The 27,406-nt window shown below is 42.3% G+C and overlaps 1 protein-coding gene across 7 annotated transcripts in view; it reads left to right on the top strand.

The window, feature by feature from the left end:
* Nucleotides 1–27,406, top strand: part of RHBDD1 (rhomboid domain containing 1) — a 133,976-nt gene that overhangs the window by 74,864 nt on the left and 31,706 nt on the right. For all 7 annotated transcript variants that reach the window (XM_069578454.1, XM_069578455.1, XM_069578460.1 and 4 more), the window contains one exon: nt 783–926. In XM_069578454.1, the coding sequence (XP_069434555.1) occupies nt 783–926 (144 nt within the window). The remainder of the gene's footprint in view (nt 1–782; nt 927–27,406) is intronic.

The following is a 27,406-nucleotide window of genomic DNA, read 5'->3' on the forward strand; positions in this document are numbered from 1 at the left end:
TAAGCATAAATTAATACCCACTTCCTCTTCAGCACAGAAGGGCTCAGGCATGTCCAGTCCCACGTGGACACTGTGGGACCACGGCGACAGGATAATTGTCACCCACCCTCATGAAGGCGTTCTCCATTGGTCGTCTTTTTTTTCTTAACTTCCTTTTCTTTTTAATGTAAATATATATTTAAAAATTTTGCAATGTTGTATTGTTTTCTGCTATATAGCAATACTACTGCTGCTGCTGCTGCTACTAAGTCGCTTCAGACGTGTCCGACTCTGTGTGACCCCATAGACGGCAGCCCACCAGGCTCCCCCGTCCCTGGGATTCTCCAGGCAAGAACACTGGAGTGGGTTGCCATTTCCTTCTCCAATGCATGAAAGTGAAAAGTGAAAGGGAAGTCGCTCAGTCGTGCCCGACTCTTAGCGATGCTGCTGCTCCTAAGTCACTGCAGTCGTGTCTGACTCTGTGTGACCCCGTAGACGGCAGCCCACCAGGCTCTCCCGTCCCTGGGATTCTCCAGGCAAGAACACTGGAGTAGGTTGCCATTTCCTTCTCCAATGTAAATCAGCCATAATTATACATATGTCCCCTCCCTCTCTAGTCTCCTTTCCCTACCCCCTCTCATTCCCCCAGGTCATCATACAGCACCAGTCATCTTTTCTTATTTTGAGAATTATTACTATAATCAAAATAATGACATTATTTTAATGTCTTTGCTTACAAAATAGGAAGTATGAAAAGGAATAGTCCATGGCATTGTTCCATAACTTGTTCATTGTGCCTGCAGGCTACTCTGGATATCAGGATTATTACCCATATGGTGGGCGAGGTGCCCATGAAGATGTCCCCAGGAACTATGACATGTATACCGCGGGACTGAGTGAAGAGGAGCAGCTGGAGAGAGCATTGAGAGCCAGCCTCTTGGACCAAGGTAGGGAATTTGCACCCTTCACTTATTTTAAAGTACATACCTCACATGGTGTGATGTCTGAAAAAGGGCTGTTTGTAGCAAATTAAACTTTAAATAGTTTATAAAAAGGAGATGTAGATGAAAAAATGTGTGCAGATTGTGATTACAAAGAATGGGGTGCGATGCCATATTCCCAGCAACCTAAGCTAATAAGGTGCCAGACTATGTATGTATTGTTAAAGTGGTTCTTTTTATAGGCCTGCTGCACTCAGTGCTTTGGCATTAAAGTCAAGAAACCTAAGAAAAAAATTCTTAGGTACATGAACAAAGGGTTTACTTTGAAATGCATATCTACAAGGCATGCTATATGTCACTATACATCAAAGTGTCACCTACAAGCCTTCTTCAAAATCACATGGGCAGCTTGGTGAGAACGCAAACTCAAGGTTTGGCTGCAGGCCTGCTGAACCAGTCTCCCTGCGAGCAGAACCTAGAAATTTATATTTTTAACTGACTTTCCAGATGACTCTTTTACCAGTTAGTATATGAAAAGAAAGTGAAAGTGAAGTCACTCAGTTGTATCCAACTCTTTGTGACCCCATGGACTGTAGCCGACCAGGCTCCTCAGTCCACAGAATTTTCCAGGCAAGAGTACTGGAATGCGTTGCCATTTCCTTCTCCAGGGGATCTTCTCTACCCAGGGATCGAACTGAGGTCTCCCACATTGCAAGCAGACACTTTCCTGTCTGAGCCACCAGGGAAGCCCTATATGAAATAGTATATGGAAACCGCCCTATTTATTTTGCCATCTTTCCTCTAGGTTTGGTAATAAGTTTTGGTATTCCTGTTTTTATTGTTTGTGTGTCTGAGTGTTAGTCACTCAGTCATGTCCAACTCTGTGACTCCATGGACTGAAGCTTGCCAGGCTCCACTGTCGATGGAATTTCCCAGGCAAGAATACTGGAATGGGTTGCCATTACCATCTCCAAGGGATCTTCCCAACATCTACTGCATTGGCAAGAGGATTCTTTACCATTGAGCCACCAGGGAAGCCTGCTCGATACCATAAGTAACCATGATATCAGGTACTTAAGAGAGGCTTCAGCCATTTGCTGGAATCCGTGAGAAGGGGTGAGCTTTTTCTTAACTAGAGCTATCAGAGTTTCACAGAAGAGGTGGTATTTGAGTTGATCCTTGAAGAATGTGTAGCATTTGCTGAGATCTGAAAGGGTCTTCCAGGCAGGAATCATATCCTCTCAGACACAAGAGTAAAGGGTGTGGTCATCCCATCCTCGCTTTTGAATATAGTGCTAAGAGAAGAAGGGGAAGAAGAGTGGGCAGCTAGGCTGGGGCCTGATCACAGAGGTCCCAGAATTAAATAGGCCACGTGGAAGATGGGTCTGGCATATGATGTAACTTCCAGGAAGAGTTCTGCACAGGAGAGTGATCTGATCAGAGCTGTGTCTCATGGATCCAGCAACAGTCATGCCAGGAACAAGGACTGAGCATGAAGGGGATTTCAGGCATTACAACATATGACGGGAACACACAGATTCCCACAACTTGGTTTCTGACGTTAGGAATACGGTCTTAGCAGTAAGAGTGTGCATGGAGGTGGGCAGTGACAGCAAGAGGGGAAGAGGGGAAGACAAATCAGAAGGCTTGAAGTAGTCTAATCACGGAGCAAAGTCTGCATGATGAAGGTGGCTGAGGCAATGGAGAGGAAGAGATAAATCAGGACTTCTCAGATGAAGAGTATCAGAGCTGTGGTCTATCAGTCGTCTCCTACTGGGTGAAATTGCCCAGACACACTTGGCCTAAAACAATACATGTTTGTTCCACATTTATGGTTCTGCACGGATGATCCCATGGGGCAGGCTTCACTGGTCTTGGCTGGTGTGCTGAGGTGTCTGCAGTGGTGAGCCGGGGCTAGCTGCTCTAGGACAGCCTCCTCTACCTACCTGACTGACCGCTGTCTGATACGATGGTGGCGATTGGTCCACACGTGACCTGTCATCCAGCCGGCCAGCCCAGGTTTGTTCACAAGGCCTCAGCACGAGGGTGCCCAGGGAGAATGTGGGAACTTACTTAGGCTGGTGCATTGTTGGTTCCGCTATATTTTGTTACCGAAGCAAAGCAGGAAACCAGACAAGATTCAGGGGGTAAGGAAGTAGATTCCACCTCTTCCTGAGCCAAGCCATAGAGTCGCGTTGCAAAGAGGATGCACGGAAACAGAGGTGGATAACCAGGTGTATTCTTGCCATCACCAGCCTCAATGGACCGCTGACATCACAGTCACAGGAAGCGTGCCTTAGCCTTGGAATCCTAAACACTGGCGGCAAGGCCCAGAGGCTGTATTTTAACAAATTCTAAAGGTTAGTCCTGGGCACAGCAGGGGCTTAATCACTCCAAGGTGAGACATGCAATACTATGGGAGGTAAGGATATTTTGTATTTAATTTAATTTGGAACAAACCATAATTTAACAGAACCATGTCTGAATTTGTTACCTTGGACTGTCCATTGCATGTAAATACGGTATGCTCTATTGGATGTAAATCTTAGAAGTGCAGTAGAAATGTTATCACTGATAAAAATATTAATCCCTGCATATCACACACACACAAAAGTAAGGAAGTCAGGGCAAAGCTAAGCCTGGACTTTGTACAAAACTTTATTTAGTACCATAGAAAGAAAACAGGAGGGGATTTTTGGACTGATGGCACTATTCTGTATCTTGCTTGTTGTGATGGATACACTACTCTTTGCGTTTGTCAAAACTTACCTGACTGTATCCCGCAAAGAGAACATTTTCCTAAAAAGGAGTTTTAAAAGATGTAAATAGAAATTAGCAAGAAACCCAAAGAAATAACTGGTAGTCTTGCAAACAAACACTATAAAAATCATTAGTGAAAAGGTCTTATTTAGAAATGGAACATTGTTGTAACGGATTCACTTTGGGTCTTGTTTAGAAATGGAACATTGTTATTCACTTTGCTGTACACCTGAGGCTAACTCCACATTGTAAATTAGCTATACTGCCCCCACCCAAAAAAGAAAAAGAAATGGGTCATTCACATGGTGATAAAGGGTCACTTCCTAGAGGATGTGTTAATAGGGAAGCAGGGAGACTTAGGAGTCATCACCTGATCCCAGCAATCAAATTTAGGAGCATTATTATGGGATGGCCTGATAGTGTATGTCTCCTGATTCGATGCCATATGAGGAACACAGCATCAGCTATGACATATTCTTACTAAAAATGCTTCGTCTTCCAGAGTAAAGGCCCATATACAGGGAATACATGGAATAGAGGAATAAGTCAAGACATCATACAAAATATGAGGTTTCTACAATTCAGTGAGACTCGTCTCCTGAAAAAAATCATTGTCAGAAAGAAAGCAAGGTGTGATTTTTATATTAAAAGGAAGTAACAAGCAAACATAACACGAGCACCTTGAAAAACTGGTTCTTATAAAGAGACCTTTTTTGAGGAAACAGAAACTTTGTGTTTGGACTATGTGTCAGATGTTATTTGGGAATTGGACTAACTTTCTTTGAGCTGACAGTGGTATTATGGATAAGTAACAGAAGGTCCCTTATTCTTGGGAGATATCCACCGAAGTATTGTATTTGGAAGCAAAGTAATATCTCTGCAGCTTACTTTCAATTTTTAGCTGAAAACAGCTCTCTCCTCTCTCTCCTTTTCGTTCTCCCTCTCTCACTCACTCAAATAAAGGTGAGAAACTGCAAACTTTACCCTGCAATTTATCTCTTGAAAATCCAGGATGACAATACTGACAATTCTAATTAGTTCTGCAATTAAGAAACCAATTTATGAAATTAATGTTTTCCAAACTTACTTGACCACAAAACTTCATTTTCAATGAATGTGTTTAAGAGCATATGGAACTAGTTGCAATGAAACTGATATGAAGAGATCTCTTAAAGTGTGTATATGTACAGTAATGGGTGACAGCAAAGGAAATAACTTTGCAAATTGTTTATATTAATTTCAATCTTATTTCCCTTAAAATATTCATGTCTGTCTTGGTAAGAATGAGACGCCAAGGAGACATTTTTTTAAATGGCCTTGATTATTTTTTTACCTTTATTTCCTATAGTAAAATATTTGGTTTATTTCACAACCATTGGCCATTATGGTAGGTACCTTTGAACCTTACTTATGGTAGGTACCTTTGTTTTGAACCTTTTTTTCATTCATTATTATGTTGTAATCATCTTTCCATGCCATTAAAAACTTTGAAACGTACAGATCCTCCATATATTTTCTTAAACTTACACCTGTTTCCTTTTTTCTTTTTTTAAAGACCGAAGATATGCTCTAGGGGCTTCCCAGGTGGCTCAGTGGTGAAGAATCTGCTGCGAATAGAGGAGACACAGGACAAATGGGATTGATCCCTGGGTCGGGAAGACCCCCTGGAGAAGGGAATGGCAACCCATTCCAGTTTTCTTGCCCGGAAAAATCCATGGACAGAGTAGCCTATTGAGCCACAGTCCATGAGGTCACAAAGAGCTGGACACTACTTAGCGACTGAACACACAGGCACAGTGTGTTATTAATAATAGTATTTTTAATTCTGTGTTTGTTGAGATCATTATATACTTTTTCTTCTTTAGTCTATTATTAATAACATAGTAAATAATTTTGATTTTCGAACTCTGTCCTTGGAATTCTCCAGGCAAGAACACTCGAGTGGGTTGCCATTCCCTTCTCCAGGGGATCTTTCTGACCCAGGGATCGAACCTGGGTTTCCTGCATTGCAGGTAGATTCTTTGCCATCTGAGCCACCAGGCAAGCCCCACTCTATTATTAATAACATACTAAGTAATTTTGATTTTCAAACTTGAGGCAGGTTTGCATTCCCAGGTTAAATCTCATATGTTTGTGATGTTCCTGGTACATCTTGGTGAGGTGCCATGTGTACCCAAAAAGACTGTGTGTTCTGCTCTAGTTGGGTGGGGTAGTCTACAAATGTTAATTATATTAATTGAGTTGATAGTGTTACCCAGGTCTTCTAATCCTTGCGGATTATCTGCCTACTTGTTCTATTGAGCACTGTATTTTGATTTTTGTAGAATTGCTATAATATTCAGTATGTACTATAAGGTTACCCTCAGTGTACCAAAGACTTTGAATTCTTCCACCGTTACCTTGTTTCTAGGGTGGGGGCTGATTTGCCTGAGTGTTTCTCAGTGTCTACTTGGACTTCATTTTTAAGTCTTTGTGCTGTAACTGGGTTAGGTACTCCGTCCCCTCCCTTACCCCTTCTCCAGTGGGTGGCACACTGTTGTTACTCGTTATTGTTCAGTCGCTCAGTCATGTCCAGCTCTTTGTGAACCCATGGACTGCAGCACACCAGGCTTCCCAGTCCTCCACCATCTCCCGGAGCTTGCTCAAACTCACTTCCATCAGGTCGGTGATGCCATCCAACCGTCTCATCCTTTGTCACCCCCTTCTGCTCCTGTCTTTCCCAGCATCAGGGTCTTTTCCAAGGAGTTGACTGTTCTCATCAGATGGCCAAAGTATCGGAGCTTCAGCATCAGTCCTTTATTCGTTCCTGACCCAGGTACTGAACCCAGGTCTCTTGCATTGCAGGCGAATCCTTTACCGTCTGAGCCACCAGGGAAGCCCCATTTACTTGTTGCTCTCTGCTTTTTAGCCTGGCTGCAGGAGGCTGGTGTAGGGTGTGCTCTGATTAAGGCTCAGTCCAAGAAGTCACTGTGTCCCTTGGTTTGGAGGCATGGTCTTCTCAGTATCCCTGACCCTCCAGTTTAGAGGGTTGTTCTTGTTTTTTTTTTCTTCCTCTTCCCTTTTCGAAGCTGCAGAAGGCTCTCACTGTTTCCCTAGGGGAAACTTGGTTTTTGTCTTTCTTGCAGGCACTTAAGTCCTTTGTTCCTTAGGGACAGTAGGGAGGAAAGATCCAGGCAGTCTTTCCTGCGGTGGCTGCTGTTCTGTCCCTCAGGACTATCCCAGGAAGGACAGAGGACAAAGGACACATGCTCTGATCTCACCTGTGTCTTTATAAGGACCACTGGAGGTCCTGAGAACAGCCTGTGAATTCCTTTATATTGCAGCCCCCTATGTGTTCTGTGTTATGTATTCTAAGAATATAATCTTGCTAGCTGTCACTCTGCCTTAGCAATGTGTTAACAGTGTTGGCTAAATTCTCGTAAGTGTCCTGTAGACCCTGTCCTGGGTAAACAAGGGCTCCTGTAACATCTTGGACTTCAGTCTAGCTGACTGCCCTACTGCTGCCCCTTTCCCATAGGTTCAGGACAGAATATTAATTTGCAAATTGTGCAGAATTTATGCTTAAAGATGATAGTGGTGCTTTTTCCAGTTTTCTATATCCCCAGTGGAAACCAGAAGTGTTTCTGATTCTTCATTGGGGGTTTCAATTTATCATCTTAGTACATTTATTTATTAGCTTTTAAAAAAAAATAAGGAAGATCTTTCCCTCATGAAGAAGGTAGAATCTATAAGCTTGTTTTAAAAGGCAGGGTAAACGCTTAATTCTTTTTCTTTGATTCCCAGTTTTCAAAGAAGTTAGTGTAGTAGTCATCAATAATACTGGGATTTGAAAGGGCCAAATAGTGGAAATTCATTTGGTAGAATGCCAGTCCAGCGAGAAATATCCAGTACCAAATTGGTTTCAGACCTCTCTTTAGTTCGATATACTGGAAGAGTAAATTAAAGAATCAAGGTAGCAACTCTTTTAACCTCAGAATTTGCTATTGTCATATTTCCTAACCGTGTACCTGGCTATAATTACAAGTCCTAAAGCTCATGCCAGGAATAATAGTACCAAAGTAGCCTTTGTAGAAGAAATATAGAAATCCCTATTATTTCAAGAGGCTTTTGCACATTTACTACCATTAACAAAAATCTTGTCCTGTTCTGTTGGCAGTCTCAGCTTTTATAAACGAATCCAAGAGGCAGCTGATGCCACAATAATAGAAAAATTCTGGATGAGAGCCATCTCTTTCTTTGAGTCAAAAGGCAGATGCCAACTAGAAACATTAGCTCATTCCATTTTCCTCTCCTCCTCCCCCACATCCTTCTATGTATAATTTGTGCTTTTTTTTTTTTTTTTTTTTAATATCCTGCCACCAAGTTCAGCTGGCGGCTGGGTACAAAGCTGTGTCCTTTTCAACTTCTGTCTGCGAGCCTGGAGCATGTGTACTGGTTAAAACTGGAAATCCTCATGACATGTGGAGTAACGTGTGTTGCTTTTCCTAGACTCCTCTGAAAGGCAAACGGCCACAGTCACACTCCGGCTCTCTTGCGAAAATCAAGCAGAGTTGTCACCCGCTCCCCAGACTGTACAGTTGGGGTTACTGGCTGGCCATATGTGGAGCTATGGTGGGATAAACTATAATACAAAGGTCTTGGCTTTAGATTGAAACGGGTTCCTGCTTTGTCTCTAAGTCTTCACATGTAAAATTAACCAGGGGAGCCATATTGGTAAAGAGTATGTAGGTTCCAAATTAGTATGTAGGGCTTTTGTTGCTAAAAGATCACTTGACAGTATCTTTGAATCCTTTTTATAGGCATTTATATTCATAGGGACCAATGCAGGTATATTTTAAGTGAAAAAACAAAGAATTTAACTGAGTTGTCTGTTTTGCCTTTTATTGAAGCTGCACCAAAGTATATGCAGATTACATTTGTCGTGTTTATTATTGTATGGAAAATTTTGAAAAAAAAATAGAGTAAATTGCATACATGTTTTTAATCTTTCATCATATGGTACAAAGAGAAGAGGCTTGGAACCGCAGTGGTCTGAGCATCAGTCCTCAGTGAACTAACTTTACTTGAGATGTGTGTCACCAAACCTAATCCGATGTTTGCACTATTACTATTCTTTTTTTAATAATAAGAGAGTTGAAGTGGGTCCCCTTCAAAGTTTTCTTTCTTTTCCATTATTCTGTGGTAATGGACTGAGTAGGGCAGGCATAGCCAGAAATGGGGACATTGAGAGGTGTCAGAAATATTGATGTGTTTCTCATCTAGGTCTCAGGGCTGACGGATGAAAGATCATTTCTGTATCGGAAGATAAAGTCACACAACTGTCTAAGGCAGATCTACACTGATATGTAGATACATTTGATGGTGGTACCTTCTTTAGTCTCCTGATTATATGAGTCTTCACTGGCCCAATGCAGGCATAACGCAGTTGGTGATTTTTAATGTATGCAAATATTCACGGCTGGTCTGCTTGGCTTTGCAGGCGTGTTGGAGGCCAGGACAGAGATGCACATCTCATTCTGTGTGACCACTTAACTTTTTTTTAAAGTAATTTGGTGTGTTTTCCCCTAGGAAAACTTTCTCTGTAATGAAAAAGTACCATCTGCCAGATTTCCTAAAAGCAATTTCATTGCAGAATGCTTCCCCTAGATTACTGGGTCTTACTCCCTACTCTCGACATTAGAGATATTCATTTCAGTGAGTAAAGTCTGATATTTGAGACTGTAGCTAGATGTGAAATTGTGCGTGTAAAGAAATATAAATACACGCTTTTTCAAACCTGCGAACTAACATGTGAATATATCCCAGTCAGGAAGAGAAAGAATGAAATAAGTGGACCAAGGTTCTGTTTAGGTTGCCATTGGGAAGGAGCAGGCTTCTGTTGAGGTTTTATGCTTAGAAAGATTAACTGTATCTTGGCCTTTGCTAAAATAAAAAAAATTAAAATAATGATACATGGAATTGAAATACATTTGAGAAATTGACATTAATGGTTCTTTGTGAATTATTTTATAATTTTTCCTTTGCCACCTACCCCCCCATCACCATTTATTTAAAGCATTATTCAGATGCTAATGAGTAGATTTAACAATAAACAAAACTCTGATGAAGTGGTTCTACCCACCCACATCTTCTCCATCCTGTTTTGGGGGCTAGCAGGTCTTAGAGGTTGCAGGAATGTTGCCTGGTGCATTCGTCACATTGCTCCGGATGATTGTTCATTCTGTTATTAGCAAATCCCTCTCTGAGACCCTTGTCTATATGTGATACTGTTGTTGAGTAATAACAGGGTACAGAAATGAGTAAGTCTTCTTCATTGCTATCAAACCAAAAGTATTATTCTTTTTGCTGAATGATAGGAGATTTAAGTGACTTCACTTCAGCTACCCCAATATATTAGATTTAGGAAAGAGATAAAGTAACTTTTGAAATGAGTTAGTCCCTTTACTTACCCATCTATGAAATTCTCTGATTCAGCAACTGTGATTCCTTAAGCTGTGTAAGAATTTTATCGAATAGCAAATTTATTAATATGATGATTTGGATACTCAGGTTATCTATACAATTTTTTTCTTTTTTTAATCTGTACAATCTTTAATACCAAAGTTATTGATGGGTATATTCAGTGTCTCATAAGATCAGACTTAACTATAGAAAACTCTTTTAATATAGGCCTGTTTAAGAGACTCTTCATTCCTATAAAATGTTTTAATTAGGGAGAGAATTGTCAAATGGTGCTTTAAAATTATAGTAGATTCTACATTCTTATTAATCAAACAATTGGAAGTGTGAAAATTTTTCTAATTCTATGTCTCTATACTAAAATAGGAAACAAAACAAATCTCTCTTTTTTTTGGAGCTAAAGGCCTAGACATTGTTTCATTGACTCAGCAGTTGATATTTTAATGAATAAAATTAAGTAAATTTATTTTTTTTAATTTGAGCCTTTCTTGTAACATATACCATATAACTGTACCATATAATTTTAAGTACATAACTGCAGTCTTGGGGAGGGATCTCTATATCAATCCTTTGCTTAGTTTACTTAATTTATTTTTAAAGTAGGTAATAGAGAATGATATAAGACCATACCATTTTCAAACACAAATGGCACGGAGAGTGACCTTAAAGGTCATCATTGTCTGACCCTTGATTTTACCCAATGAGGAAGCAGACTAGAAGTCAGGAGACTTACATCCTACTGCAGTGTGTATCTGTGTCTGTTAACTGTGGACAGTGGCCTGCCCTGGGGATGCCGGTGTGACGTAGGTCAGCTTCCCAGGCATGAGGATCCTGGGAATCAGAACCCTCCTGGAAGGTGCAAGATTGAATCCACGTTTCCTCGTGCTCTTATGAATCCAGGTGGGAGCAGAGCTGAACCTTGAATTAGCTTCCACATCTGTCTTCCGGGCTGCCTGCAAAGGGACTCCCAGCTTTCTCCCAAAGTCCTACCTAAATTCCAGATGTCCCAGGGTGGGTGTTGCTGAGGGCCTGAGACAGCTGGTGATGAGTACCTGACCTCAGTTCAGTTATTATGGTCTTCTAGAATTTGGACAAGTGTTGTCATGCTGGTTAGAAAAGAATATATTAACTGTGGAAAATACAAATCACCATAAAGAAAAGACAAAAAATAGTTCATAACTCCATCACCTGCATTAAAACCACTCCCATTGAATCCTTGCAGCTACCCATAAGGTAGACACCCAGAAGATACCGCTGTACATGTTTTGGTGATTTTTTCCCAGGTCCATGAGCATTAATGATTCTGTGCCAGGAAGGTTCACATCCCCACACAGAACCCTATGAAATAAGCATTTGTCATTGTAGTCATTGTTTTAGATTGGGAAACAGAGCACAGAGAAGCTAATTGCTGGGCCTGGGGTCACATGCTGAGTGGCAGACAACAGATGAGAAGTCCAGACTCCTCTGTTCCTTGCCGGGGCACTTTCTATGTTGTTCAACACAGCCTCTTCAGAAAAAGTACTGGTGGGCTACTGTGAATTTTCGGATATGGAAGAGTCCAGCATGAATCTGTCTGTAGCCCTCCACATAGTCAGGCCGCATGGCTGAGCTGGAGTTATGTTTGAGTTCGTGGAGGTGGATTGGCCATTGCAATCATCCTGACATCAGAACGCTGAAAACTCTCAGGTAGGCATGGTCACGATAGAACAGTCTCAGGTAAACTGAAAAAGATAGTATCATGTATAGAATGACAGTGACATTTCTCTTACTATTGTCCTCACATCATTGGCCAAGTTCTTTGGTTGATTTTTTTTTTTTTTTAAGCAAGAGAAATCCTGACATTAATTAAAAATTGTGAAATAAATAGTTTGTATAGGAGAAGAATGCCCTTCTTATGGCAAGAAACTTGCATATTAGGTATCTAATAGAACACACACCAAAAAATATGCTTCCTATAGACAGTCATAAATAATCTTCTGGGCAGTCGTTTATTTCTACCAAAAATTATTGCATGTGAGTTTGAAAATATTGTTTTTACTGTGGCCTCAATGTCATTTGAATTGAATTTGCACTGTTCATTTAAATAGCACTCAATTTGTCTTCTATGGCTTTCTTTTTAGAAAAAGATTCATAACAAAAAGGAATAAATGCACTTGCACTAAGTGTGCCTTAAGACATCAGAATTTTACATTGAGCTACCATCTGCCAATGCAGGAGATAAAGGAGACATTAGTTCGATCCCTAGGTTGGGAAGATCCCCTGGAGGAGGAAATGGCAGCCCACTCCAGTATTCTTGCCTGGAAAATCCCATGGACAGAGGAGCCTGGCAGGCTACACAGTTCCATGGGATCACAAAGAGTCAGACAGGACTTAGGACTGAGCACAAGACAAAAACAGCAACATTTTACACATTCTTCTGGTTTCTTGCTGGGCTTCCCTGGTGGCTTAGGCAGTAAAGAATTCGCCTGCAATGCAAGAGACTTGGATTCAATCCCTTGGTTGGGAAGATCCCCTGGAGGAGAGGGTATGGTAACCCACTCCAGTCTTTTTGCCTGGAGAATCCCCATGGACAGAGGAGCCTGGAGGGCTGCAGTCCATGGGGTCATATAGAGTTGGACACAGCTGAGCGACTAAGCAGCAGCTAGCTTCTTGTTAATAGGAATCATTCATGTGAGAATTTTTACTGTCTTTTACTCAGCCTCTTGAATCTCACTTGGAGTTGCACGTGTTCATCCATTTTGTTGTGTTGTTTTGCTAGCGAGAAAAATCAAGAGTCATATGTTGGTTTCTATTTATTACAGAATCACAAATAGCTTTCAGAGTGGTCTAGTTTCATCACATGGCAGTTCTCCAAGGATTCAAAACTATTTATAATTCTGTTGTACTTTGTTATGGAGAGCCAGATGTGAGAGTCATGCATAATATGTATTTATATATCTTCGTGAATCTCAATTCGGGACCAGCAGTCTTCCTGTGTCACATCTGTGTTATTTAAATCTACTTTTGTTGTAACACAGGACCAAAATTGTGCAGCGTTATTAAGATTACTATAAATATTAAGCTGATTAAAATTACATTGTAATCATCTGCGTTAGAAAAATCGCAAATGGCCTAATCATACCCCAAAAGGAAAAGTAGGTGAAATAAACCATGATCTGGAATAATACTCAGCCACTAAAACGGGAAGCAGGTTCACAGTGACTCAAATGAGCAGGATATAGCCGTATTCTTAGTAGAGACACATCTATTTTTGTAAGACCTAGTAAATGTACTATAAAAAAGATTGGAATAATATTTAGCAAAATGCCACTCATCCTGTTTCTCGGGAATAAGATTATGGTGACTTACTTTCTTGTTTTGACTTTATGCCATTCTCTCAAATGTCTGCAAGATCATGTAGAATTTTTATGAAAATCTACACATTGCTAAAAATATGCAGTATTGGCCTTCCTCTTCTTTGGTGTTATCCACAGTCCCACTCTGTTAAAGGCACCGGGCTGTTTTCTATAGAGAAATGCAGGGAAAACTCCGTCTCACGCCTTCACCTCCAGCCTCTGTGGTCTACTTACTCCATCAGAGTGATGAGGGAGATGGTGCAGAGCTGATATACAGACTAGGACTTCTCTACATCCAGTCTCTACTTTTCCTTTTTGCTCATTTTCTTCTTTCTTTTCTTATCTATCCTTCAATCCTTCCATGCTGAAAGCATCCACATACTCTGGGCAGGAAGAACAGTGGCTTCAGTTACCAGTAGCTAGCTCTCCCTGGCTGCTGCAGTGATTTCTGCTTTTTTCTTTAATTAATTCTTTTTTATTGAAGGATAATTGCTTTACAGAATTTTGCTGTTTTCTGTCAAACCTCAACATGAATCAGCCATAGGTGTACATATATTCCCTCCCTTTTGAACCTCCCTCCCATCTCCCTCCCCATCCCACCCCTCTAGGTTGATACTGAGACCCTGTTTGAGTTTCCTGAGCCATACAGCAAATTCCCGTTTGCTATCTATTTTACATATGGTAATGTAAGTTTCCATGTTACTCTTTCCATACATCTCACCCTCTCCTTCCCTGTCCCCATGTCCATAAGTCTGTTCTCTATGTCTGTTTCTCCATTGTTGCCCTGTAAATTAAGGGATCCAGAACACACTGGATCCTGTCTCATTGAGGCCTTCAGAAGCCACGGCACCAGGCATTGCCATCTGACTTTACAGTTTACAAAAGTTAAAGCTGTGCACATTTTACCAAGCACATTTTTTTTCAAATCAGTTGTGCATCACCTCAGTGGAAGGTGTCTAGTGATTGGCACTCAGAAGTTTGGGTCTCCAAGGAAAGGGGGAGTATGGCATGCTTTCTGTGGAAGAGAATTTTTGTATCGCGAAATACACTTTTTGTGTTTTTAGGAAACAGTGGGAGTTGACTCTCGGATCATAGTGTTCAGGATTCCCTACAAATCCCTACAGAACAACCCAAAACCAGTAGTTTGTAATTTTCAGCTCAGTGAGACTGAAAGGAGCTCGGGGAGATGCCGAAATAAAATGTAGCCTGGCCCACCGACATTAAAGGAGATAAAGTGTTTAATCAGTGTCTTCTAGAAAGAAGTGACATCTGTATGGAACACCTGCTGTCTTCATTATAACTTTAAATGAGCTGTGTCTCTGGGGGTTAGCAGGCCCTTCTTTTGGCACACTGTGCTGTGACAGAGATAAACTTTAAGCCCCAAGTAATTCACCATTGTGTGGAAGATGCTTTTTAGTGAGACATGTGGGGCTGAGGAGGAAAATGAGCCCCTGCCTTCGATCACTCAGGCCCAGCGAGGACCATTGTGAGCATAGCTTTGACACTGTGACACTTGTCAAGTTATGACAATGTTTTCTTACCCCCTCAGCAGCCCTAATTATTTGCTAATTATTATCATTTTAATGTTTTATGCATCAGGAAGGCATGAAGACAGTGTTTCTTGGTTTATGGGCATAGCTGTTTTCTGGAATTCTGGATTTCTTTCTTTTTTTTAATTTTAATTTTAAACTTTTTATTTTGTATTGGGGTGTCACTGATTAACAATGTTGTGATAGTTTCAGGTGAACAGTGAAGGGACTTAGCCATACATGTACATGGATCCATTCTCTTTCAAATTCCCCTCCTATCCAGGCTGGCACCTAACATTGAGCCGAGTTCCATGTGCTATACAGTAGGTCCTTATTGGTTATCCATTCTAAATATAGCAGTGTGTACATGCCCATCCCAAACTCCCCAACTATCCCTCCTACTCTGGCAACCATAAATCCGTTCTCTAAGTCAGTGAATCTCTTTCTGTTTTGTAAGTTTACTTGCAGTGTTTCTTTTCAGATTCCACATATAAGGAATGCTGTAAGATATTTCTCCGTCTCTGTCTGACTTAAACTTCAGTCAGTATGACTGTCTCTCGGTCTGTTTGTGTTGCCGCAAATGGCGTGATTTCACTGTGTGCTTTGAGGAAGGGACCTGAGTAGCCGCTGAGCAGTGCCCGTGTTGATGGCTTGTTTCTCTTACACTTTCGCTCATGATTGCAGGAGCAGACAGTCCTGCGTGTAAGGGACAAGGATGCATAGAAGGGAAAGAGCAGCAAGGAGCACTTTCTCAGCCTTTCACACCAGTTACCATTTTGGCAGATTATAATCTAACCAAGAATTATTTCCATAAGCGGTGGCTGTGAAAAAACCTTGTGGCCCCAGAAAATAATGTTTAACCAGCCATGTGGTTCATCTTATTAGCCTGAGGGGAAAATCACTCACCACCAAATTCTGCCATAGTGTAGATAGGATTGTTTGAAACCCAAATCAAAACATCTGCTGTTTTTCAACTGTGCGAACCTAAGGCTTTGTCCTCCTGAAGCAGCAGCAGTCGTACAGCTGCTGTGCACTCTGTACTCAGACCTTGACACCAGACAAGGGGGACATCTTCAGAGTTAATGAGCTATTAGGACATTCTTTCCTGTCAATTAACTGGTAGAATAATGAGATCAAATGAGCACTGTCCTTAAAAACACCCAGATTTGTGTTTTCTAAAAAGAGTGCCTTTCTCTGCTGTTTTCGTTACGTGAATAGACAGACAACTGTTTAACATGAAAATAAAAACTGCACCTACAGCAGACAGAAGAGAGGTATACAGACAGGATCCTATTTAAACTCAGGATTCACAGGTTTTCCTCTTGAGAGGATGTAATGATACCATAACAACTGCTTTCACCTTGATTGTCCTAAAGACTGGCAGACAAATATTTACAGGGTGAGCACGCTTTCTCATGTGAATACATGTGTCATAGCTAAAGCTTGAGGCAGTCAAACTCAAATTGAGGTATCGATCCTCAATTTGAATTAGTGGGCTTCAGACCATGGACCATCTAAGGATTTTGATTTTCCCCTGAATGTGATGAGAAGTTAGGGAAGGGTGTGACCAAAGGAGAGAGGGGACCACGAGGAAAGACCCTGAGATGAGAGGGTGGCCCGTGGTGGGTCCTACAGTGGTTGTAGGAGCAATAGATTTTTCAGTGTGCGGGCCAGAGTGGCAAATGGGTGGGAATCGGGTTGTCAGAGGCCCCATATGTTGTGCTTAAGGGTTTTGCACTTGACCTTGAAGACAGGGGAAACCATTGAGACTCAAGTGCAGGGGTGGCAATAAGATGAAATCTGGATTTTAAGCTCACTTTGCTATGTGTGGGTTACAGGAGAGAGATGGAATTTGAGTCCCAGCACGCCAGGCACCATTATTTAGTGACATATGCATGCGTGTGTGTGTGTGTGTGTGTGTGTGTGTGCACTCAATCCAACAACTGCAAATGAAGTGTTACTGTGTACCCATTTCAGAGAAGAGGAGACTAAACTGAAGGGAGGCAAACTGAGGTCCCATAGCTAATAGGTCATAGAGCAGAGATTTGAGCCCAAGGAATCTTGTTTCCAGAGTCTATTTACTTAATCATTACATTGTTTTGCCTTTCATATTGTATTGGTAGGGTCATTGTCATGTTACTTTAGTTGATAACTAATATAATTAATAGTTTTCTAAATGCTACTAGTATTTTACTGGCTTAATGAGCTTTTTCTTGGTATTCATACTCATAGGAATGAAATTAAAAATTATAATGAGCTTGAGTTTTCTGTAAAATATTCGTCAAAGACTTGCAGGCTTCCCTGGTGGCTTAGTGGTAAAGAGTCCACCTGCCAGTGCAGGAGACATGGATTCGATCCGTGATCCAGGAAGATCCCACGTGCCACAGAGCACTAAGTTCGTGTGCCATTAACTACTGAACCTGTGCTCTAAAGGCTGGGAACCAAGACTGCCGAGCCTGCGTGCCACAACCTGCTGAAGCCTGTGTGCCCTAGGGCCCATGCTCTGCAACAAAAGAAGCCCCTGCAATGAAAAGCCTGCATGCTGTAGCTAGAGAAAAGCCCGAGCAGCAGTGAAGACCCAGCACAGCCAAAAATTAAAATAAATAAAAATAAAATCATTCATCAAAAAGTTTCAAATTAAGTTTTCCAAATAGAGGTTTTTTAATGTCTTCTTGGTCAACGTTAACTTTCCTATGGGAATTTCTACTACACATTTCATGGTTGAGTGTTTTCAGAACCTTCAGTGGAGACGTATGGAAGTGGAGGGAATATAAAATCCCCGGATGTTTTCCAGCCCACAGCTAACACTCAGCCAACTATAGACAGAATCTTCCACTTCAGTGGAAAGTTAGAAAATATGATATTAAATGGAGGGCTTTTATGAAAGGTACAGCTCACTGACATCAAGGAGAATTAAATGTATTTGTGACCACACTTGATTTCTGGAAAAAAGAGAATCACCATTGGTATCCAGCAAGACTGTGGGTCCATTTAAGGCCTATAAGACAAGAAAGATCAAGTGTACTGTTACTGAGTAACTCGAGATGATGTTTCAGAGATTTTGGTGGTTTTCAATCCTGGCTGCCGGTCAGAATCATCTGAGGAGCTTTAAAAATTATCGGTGCCTGGACCCCCAGATAAACCAGAGTGCACAGCCAGCGGGGCAGGGGTGAGGGTGCGTACACCGAGACAGCCCTGTGGGCGCAGGCACTAGGGTTGCGTTATGAGCATCCTGTGATGCTCGCAGGCCTTCACGTGGGGAGCTCCTTGAGGACGAAGGAGAGAGGTTTCCATTGATCTCTGGGTCACTCTTTAGCTGTAGAAGACGACAGAGGGTACCTTTTTAAAAAAAAATTTTAATTGAAAGTGCAAATAGTACCATCCATGTAATAATTACCTAGATTTCTAAATTCTATGTAATTTTTAGAATATATGGAAAACCCATATTGTGCCAGGTATGAGCAAGGTAGCCACCCCTCTTCCCCTAAAATGAAGATTAAAACCAGAGTTTCTGCCTGCAGGAAACGTAGTCAAGTGGGAGAGAGAGAAGGTTGGAAGGAGGGAACTAAGCAGGAATCAACAGAAACAGCCGTTGTCTGAGTTAACCTGTTGTTAATCAAAGAGAAGGGTGACTGATGGTCGGGAATATTTAGGAAAGGGATGGACTGATGGAAGGGAGAGAAGGAGAGAGAGTGAGTTGTGAATGGTTTCCTCTTAGGTTTACATGACAAGAAAGGAAACCATTAAGACCAACTTACATCATATACCAATTCTTATTGAAAATCATACAATTAAGAAACTGTAGAAGAGCATGTTTGTTTTTCATTTATTCTGTTTTTTAGGCTTGCCTTTATTAATGAGGATTGTTGACATAAACATAGAGCAGCACATTTTAATGATTATTGCTCGTAGTGTGTTTTCTTTTTTAATTATTTTGCCTTTTAACATGTTTCTTATTACGGAGGCATGAGATTCTTTTCCAGGCCTTTTAGTGATTAGGAAAATTTGCAGTTCACAAAACCACCAATTAGAGACGATTATAACCTGACGGGCACGACTCTGCCATTTGAGGAGAGCTCAGCTGACACTTTCAGAAACTGTAAAAAAAATGTTAGTCTAAGAGCCCTGTGGCAGCAGTTTGGCCTTATAAGAATTCCACAGAGTTCTTGTTTGTAATAATATAGTTATTCCTTGGATTATAATAGCTCTGTAAGAGCCTTAGCACTTACCACCTTGGTCCTAACCCCCTTGGCACAGTGCACCCTGGAAAGAGAGGGTATTGGCTGGAGCCACATGGCTTGACCATCCCTGAGCTCGCCCTGGAGTCTGCAGAATCATACTCCCTGTTCAGAGCTGTTTTTTTACCGTATCCCCCAAGTTCAGTTTTAAGCATAATATGTGATCAGAAAAATGAATGGGATTATTCAAAGTAATAATACACATTCTCACCATTACAGCTACAGGGTTGGCCAAAAAAATTGTTTGGTTTTTCATAAGCTGTTTTGGAAAAAACCTGAATGAACTTTTGGGCCAACCCAATACATAACCCCCTCTACCTTAGAGGATTGTTAGTAAGATCCTTTGGTGCCTTCGTTTGCTTCGAGACGTGTCTATTGATTGAGCAACTAGAGCAGATAGGCGAGGATCTAGCCTTTAAAATAAATTTTAACAAGTTCCATCTACCAGCTCACATCAGCTTGCTTTCTAGCATGATGTTGGGAACTCCGGTGGGTTTTCTAGCATCTTGTATTTAACTGAGCTTTCTTGTGGATGGATCCAGAACATCCTCCAACTAGATTTTTCTTATGCATTGAGTGTCTTGATGCTGTGAATTTTTGGCCAGGTTAATCTTTAATTAATTGATTAATATCAAATGATTTTTAAGACAAAATTAGGAGTCAACTTATATTTTCTTAGTCTAATTTTATAACCTTTGCACACAATTGGATTTTCAGTTGAAATCAGCCCTAGTATTGACATTTTGCTAAATACCAAACATTAACTCTATGAATTGAGGGGGGACTCCAGCAAATGCTTCTCATTCATTCCCTAAACACTCCCAGCAGCATCCATGTGTCAGGCCGTCATCACACAGTCAGGAATGTGCCTCTTGGGAAGGACCTTTCAAAACAGCATAAAGTGAGAATAATTCTGTTTTGAATCCCCTTGCCCAAGTTGGTACTTAAGAGGATCAAAAAGTTGATTAACCCAACTTAATTTAAAATTGTCTTATGGTAGTTATTTTATAGTAGTTATCAGATACAGTTCAGCTAGACAGCCGAAGCTGTGCCTATCAAGAATTTGGTTTTTTTCTTTTGAACTTTTAATTTTATATTGGGGTATAGCCGATTAACACTGTTCTGATAGTTTCAGGTGAACAGCTAAGGGACTCAGCCATACATACACATGTATCTGTTCTCCCCCAAACCCTCCTCCCATCCAGGCTGCCACGTAGCATGGAGCAGAATCCCTGTGCTCTATAGTAGCTGCTTGTTGGTTATCCATTTTACATATAGCAATGTGTACACATCCCTCCGTTTCCCCCAGGCAACCATAATGATGACTTTGTTTTAAAAAAATATGTAAAGCAGGGAAACAGGGAAAAGATAGGAGGAACAGAGAGTCTGCCTCCGCCTCAGTCTGTGAGGAAGCCCTTTGCAGCCTGCCTTTCACGCCTCCACACAGGGTGGGCTTCACAGCCAGTCAGGCCCCAGTTGGAGTCCCAGCTGTCTCTCCTTCACCAGCGAACAAGGTAATTAGGGGATTTATGGGGATTCTGTGGCTGGTGGTTAGACCCTCCTCTCGGGGCCGTGGTGACAGCCGCCTGAGTCCTGGGATGAGCGCCCGCCCCACCTCCCCTGCCCAGAGAAGGCCCTGGGGGAGCTCCTCCTCTTTCACACGTGCTGTCTCCGCTCATCTTAGGCCACTGGCTAACATTTATCTTCTGGCATTCATTTCAAGCCATCCTGGAGATAGCTCCAAAAAAGATGAGAATGGTAATGAATGCTGAAGCACTAATACTTAGCAAGCTCCCTTGTATGTACCAGCAAGGACATTACATGCATTTTTAAAAATTTACTTTGTATAAGAACTCATGAGGCAGGGCGCAGTTGAGGCTTATATATTAACTGTATTAGGGCTTGGTTCTGATTCCAAAGCACTGCATCCTGTTCCAAGGATCTCGTTCTCGGAGTGTGAAATTCTGTTTCTACTGCCATCCAAGGCCTCCCAGGTGGCTCAGTGGTAAAGAACCTGCCTGCCAGTGCAAAAATGAGGGTTCTATCTTTGGCTTGGGAAGATCCCCTGGAAAAGGAAATGGCAACCCACTCCAGTGTTCTTGCCTGGAGAATCCCATGGACAGAGGAGCCTGGTGGGCTGTAGTCCATGGGGTTGCAGGAGAGTCAGACATGACCTAGCAACTGAAACAACAGAACAACAATCAGCCAGCACATACCTTGAGCTGGGTGCTGCTCTAAGCTATTTCTATGTATTAACTGAATTAAGGTTCACCATAACTTTCTGGAAGTCCTATTGATGTTCCCATTTTTCAGATGAGAAAACCAAGGCACAGAGGGGCTCAGTAACCTGTCCACTTACACAAGGTCACAGAGTGTAAACTGGGTCTCAAACTCTGGTTCTTAAACCTTCCCCTTTCACTTAAGCAGTTCTTAACACTTGTTTTACAATAAGTCTCAGACTAATCAATGAAAAGACAGCAATTCTCTCCTCACCTTAACCATCCCAGCTATTCTTTCTGCTTTTCCAGTAAACTTGCAGAATTCTTTTCCTTATCTTTGCTACAGTCCTTCTGAAGTAGTGATATATTGACTACTTCATCCAAAGGCTAAACCAAGACTAACGCCTAAGCAAGGAAGAACAAATAGTGAATTCATTAACTGAAAATCTGTTTACAATCCCCAAGGCTCATTGTGCAGGCAGTGCTTCTGTATCATTTAGAGTTGCTAATAAATGAAAGTCTTTGCATCTTTCCAAGCGTCTTGATATTTACCAGTCTCATATTTTACCATAGGAAGCGGCTTCAACAAGCATATTCATGTGTTGACAGTTCTAATTAATACAAGTAATTAGTCCTGACAGTAGAACTGTGAAAAGAAGACCCATTCATAAATTTGCTAATTATGTCACTCTGCTCAGAATTTAATTGCAGTCTAGTCTTTAATCATTTCTGTATATGGGCAAAAGGCCAGCTGACTAAATTCTTCAGACTTTTACATTTACCACTCGTAAAGGAATTTTGTCAAAATTAATTTACCATTGGAACACAACGGTTTGGTGTGCAGAAGTGGCGAAGAACAGAGCTCCTTCTGCAGAGAAACAAACAGGAGAATGGGAAAAGCCAGGCAAGGAAGGATGGAGGGAGAGAGAAAGTCATCAAGAGGATCCACATCCTTTCTTACATATCTACACCTCAAGGGTTTGTGTACTCATATTTCAGTGTTTTTCTAAAAAGTCAGGTAGTTTTATTTAGGCTGTTGATATGCTCATGGTACAGAAAATTTGAAGACAGTTTGTTACCCGGATCCAAAGTTGAGCCCTCCTCTCTCTGATGTAAATAGCCTACTTTTCAAACAAGGACGTCTGTTCTAAAACAGGGTTTTTCTAACTGAGCTCTATTGACCTCTTGTGTGTGTGTGTGTGTGTGTGTGTGTGCACACGTGTGCTCAGTCACGTCTGACTCTTTGTGACTCCGTGGACTATAGCCTACCAGGCTCCTCTGTCCATGTCCATGGGATTTCCCAGGCAAGATTATTAGAATGGGTTGCCGTTTCCCTCTCCAGGGGATCTTCCTGACCCAGAGATCGAACTCGCATCTCCTGTGTGTCCTGCATTGGCAGGTGGGTTCTTTTCCACTCTACCACTTTCTGAAAGTGTAAGTTGCTCAGTCCTGGAGAAGGAAGTGGCAACCCACTCCAGTACTCTTGCCTGGAAAATTCCATGGACGGAGGAGCCTCGTAGGCTACAGTCCATTGGGTTGCAAAGAGTTGGACATGACTGAGCGACTTCACTTCTTTTCCACTGTACCACTTTGTGAAAGTGTAAGTCGCTCAATCGTGTCCGACTCTTTGCAACCCCATGGACTATACAGTCCATGGAATTCTCCAGTCCAGAATACTGGAGTGGGTAGCCTTTCCCTTCTCCAGGGGATCTTCCCAGCCCAGCGATCGAACTTGCATCTCCTGTGTCTCTTCCTTTGGCAGGCGGGTTCTTTACCACTGCATCACCTTTGGGGCTGGATAATTCCTTGTTGCGGTAGGGGTGGGGCCATCCTGTGCACCATGGGATGTTGAGTAGCATCTGACTTCTTACCCACTCTGTGTTTGTGCATCCTTCCTCCCAGTTGTGATGGCCAAAATTATCTCCAGACACTGCCATTGTTCCCTAGGTAGGCTAAATTGGTTGAGAACCACTGCACCAGAGTGTAAGTTTAGATGAAAAAAGAATCAGGTAAACTTGTGTATAGGATGCTTACATAGAAGCAGTTGTAACAAAATCAATAAAGCACATCACTTAAAAACAATTTGGTAATATGAAATTCAGATGGAATGATGTTCCTTGAATTTCAGTACGTCCTTCAGTATCAAGTTCCCTCTGGTTCTCTTGGATTGTAAGTACAGTAGTATTTAGTATTAATAGTAGAGTTCAGTTCAGTTCAATCACTCAGCCGTGTCCGACTATTTGCGACCGCATGAATCGCAGCACGCCAGGCCTCCCTGTCTATCACTATCTCCCGGAGTTCAGTCAGACTCACGTCCATCGAGTCAGTGATGCCATCCAGCCATCTCATCCTCTGTCGTCCCCTTCTCCTCCTGCCCCCAATCCCTCCCAGCATCAGAGTCTTTTCCAATGAGTCAACTCTTCGCATGAAGTGGCCAAAGTACTGGAGTTTCAGCTTTAGCATCATTGCTTCCAAAGAAATCCCAGGGCTGATCTCCTTCAGAATGGACTGGTTGGATCTCCTTGCAGTCCAAGGGACTCTCAAGAGTCTTCTCCAACACCACAGTTCAAAAGCATCAATTCTTTGGTGCTCAGCCTTCTTCACAGTCCAACTCTCACATCCATACATGACCACAGGAAAAACCATAGCCTTGACTAGACAGACCTTAGTCGGCAAAGTAATGTCTCTGCTTTTGAATATACCATCTAGGTTGATCATAACTTTTCTTCCAAGGAGTAAGCGTCTTTTAATTTCATGGCTGCAGTCACCATCTGCAGTGATTTTGGAGCCCCCAAAAATAAAGTCTGACACTGTTTCCACTGTTTCCCCATCTATTTCCCATGAAGTGATGGGACTGGATGCCATGATCTTCGTTTTTTGAATGTTGAGCTTTAAGCCGACTTTTTCACTCTCCTCTTTCACTTTCATCAAGAGGCTTTTTAGTTCCTCTTCACTTTCTGCCATATGGTAGAGTAGTTGTATCTAAAATCCTTTGCTTCTCATATTAGATACACTGGGCTCTTAGCTTTCATGGATTTTAACATTTAGAGTTCTGACCACTTTAAGATGACCTTAAAGTTATGGATACTCAGCTGCAGGTGTTCTTTGTTTTCAAGTTCATGAATTGCTCCCTTCTTGTCTTGCCTCCATCCAGTGTTTAGATGTCCAGTCCTTCGTTTCAGTTACTCTGTTACAAATAGGTTAATGCCCTTGCTGCTCAGCCCTTCATCCACCTATATGGAAAAATCTTCAGACTTCAATGAGCCCAGCCACGGGGCGTCTGGGACCCAGCATCTGGCAGCTGAGCTCGATTGGAGAATGTGACCCAACAGAGCAGGCTGAGCCTGTTATAAATGACATCGACATCTCCCCTGTCCTTGACCTCCCAGAGAAAATAGAATCCACCTGTAGGTAACACCTTCGGCATCCCATCATGAAAACTACAACCTGCCTGCATCCACTCCCACACTTGTTGCTCCTGACAGCTGGGCAGGGAGGGCTCTTTCCTCTTTTCAAAAGTTAGTCATTCACCTGTCTTCTCTGCTCAGGAAAATCTGTTGTTACTGATTAACCCTCTCTCCATTCTGTCTTCAGCTTTTGAGTCTTTACCAGATCCTTCCTATCAACATGTCAACCTACTCAAGTCTCTTTCCTCCCTCATCCCAAAGAGGAGGAGACAGGTCAACAACTCGACCGACTTTTATTCCCCACCTTTCCTTTCCATTTACAGTCTCCAAAGTCTTCACTTTCACTCTGGATCTTCCCTCCATTTCTTCAGTCGTGCTGCTGCCCACCGCCCCCCCCTTACTCTAATGAAAGTTCCGCAGTGATCTCAATGTTGCTGAGGCCTGGAGACACTTCTCTTCCTTAGATGTACTTAATGTTACCTATCCACTCCTTGAAACCCTGCCTTTTTCCTCCAGTTCCCCTGATGCCCACCCTCCCAGCTCTCCCACTGCTACTCTGCTCTGAACCTTTCTCTTGGTCTACTTTGCAGGCTTCCCCCATACCCCCAACCCCTACCACCACCCCCTGCCACCTTGGAATATCAGTTTTCCTAATGACTTTATTCTAGGTCTTCTTTTCTTCTCTTAAGATTTAGTTACTATTTGTACTTCAAATTTATCTCCTCCGCCCAGATCTCTTTCTGAAATCATAGATAAATGAACTCAAGGACATCTCACATGCATCATGTACAAACCTGAATTTATGGTAGCTTTTCTATCTCCCCAACTTGCTCTCCGTCAGGTGTTGCCTCCTGGGTGTCGGTCAGTAACCAGGTGATCTTGATGCTAACTCAAAATATGTCTCAAATCCACATCCACTAGTCTGGGCCACTGTTATGACTGGACTGTAGAAGGTCAGGACAAAGAGGTGTAAGAGCCAGATCCCATAGGGCCTTTCAGGCCATTGAAGGACTTCAGTTTTTCTCTTGATGAGATGTGAGCCATTAGAGGGTTTTGAGCACAGGAGTATCATAATAATTTATTGATTTTGTAAAGGGTCACTGGAGCTATTGTGTTGAAAATAGTCTGTGGGGTGGCATAGTGGGTTGAATGGTGACCCCCCCCAAGAAATATATTCACCCAGAGCCTCAGAATATGACTGTATTTGGAGTAAGCCTCTTTGCAGATATAATAAAGTAACAAGGTGATATCATCCTGATTGGGTGGGACCTAAACCCAACGGACATGAGTTTGAGTAAACTCCGGGAGTTGGCGATGGGCTAGGAGTTCTGACGTGCTGCAGTCCATGGGGTCGCAAAGAGTCGGACATGACTGAGGGACTGAACTGAACTGAACTGAAACCCAGTGACATCTGTGCTGATGAGTTAGACAAGAAGAAGATAGACACAGAGAAGGAGGCACAAGTGGAGACAGAGGCAGAGGGGAGCAGCAGAAAGACCAGTTAGGGTCCTGCTGCAGTCATTCAGGCAAGGGAGGACCACTGTCCCCATTCTGTTGGCAGCCGTGGAGGAGTGCAGAGTGGTCAGCTTCTGGATACGTTTTGAAGGCAGGTATGGGAGCATCTTTGACAGAATGGTGGTGATGATGAGAGAAAAAGAAGTGAAGGGGGAGTAACATTTTTGGCTGAGGGCACTGAAAAGTTGGAGTTCCCGTTAACCTGAACACATAGAGCAGGTTTGCAGGGGAAACAAATAGATCTCAGTCTTGGACCTGGAGAGAGTGACAGGCTTATGAGAGCTCCATGTGGGGATGGAGTAGGTGGTTCAGTATGAGATTAGATGACAGGTATAGTCTGGAAGTATCAGCATGATGTAAATAATACTTGAATTCATGAACGTAGATGGAATCTCCAGGGGAGTGAATATCAGTGGAGAAGAAGATCAAGGACTGAGCCCTGGGGGTCTCCAACATTAGGGGTTGAAGAGAAAAGGAGGTACCAGCAAAGGAGAGTGAGAAGAAGGAACCAGTGAAGCAGCGTGAAAAAACAGAGGAAAAGAGAGCAGGTGGTCCTAGAGCTGCGGTCCCCAGCCCCTGGGATCTAATGCTTGATTACCTGAGGTGGAACTGATGGGAATAATAATAGAAATAAAGTGCACAGTAAATTTAATACTTTGTGTGTGCTGTGTGCGTGCTTAGTCACTCAGTCGTGTCTTACTCTGAGACGCCATGGATTGTAGCCCACCAGGCTCCTCTGTCCATGGGATTCTTCAGGCCGGAACACTGGAGTGGGTTGCCATGCCCTCCTCCAGAGAATCTTCCCAACCCAGGGATCAAACCCAGGTCTACCCACATTGCAGGCAGATTTTTTACCAACTGAGCCATCAGAATCATCCGCCCAAACCACCTGCCTCCCCGGTCTGTGAAAAAATTACCTTCCACGAAACTGGTCTCTGGTGCCAAAAAAGGTTGGGGACCGCTGTCCTCGAAGACAAGTTTTTCTAGGAGGAAAGAGTATTTGTCTGTGCTAGGTGTGCCCCGG

This window comes from Ovis canadensis, chromosome 2, assembly GCF_042477335.2.
Source record: "Ovis canadensis isolate MfBH-ARS-UI-01 breed Bighorn chromosome 2, ARS-UI_OviCan_v2, whole genome shotgun sequence".
Lineage (NCBI taxonomy): Eukaryota > Metazoa > Chordata > Mammalia > Artiodactyla > Bovidae > Ovis > Ovis canadensis.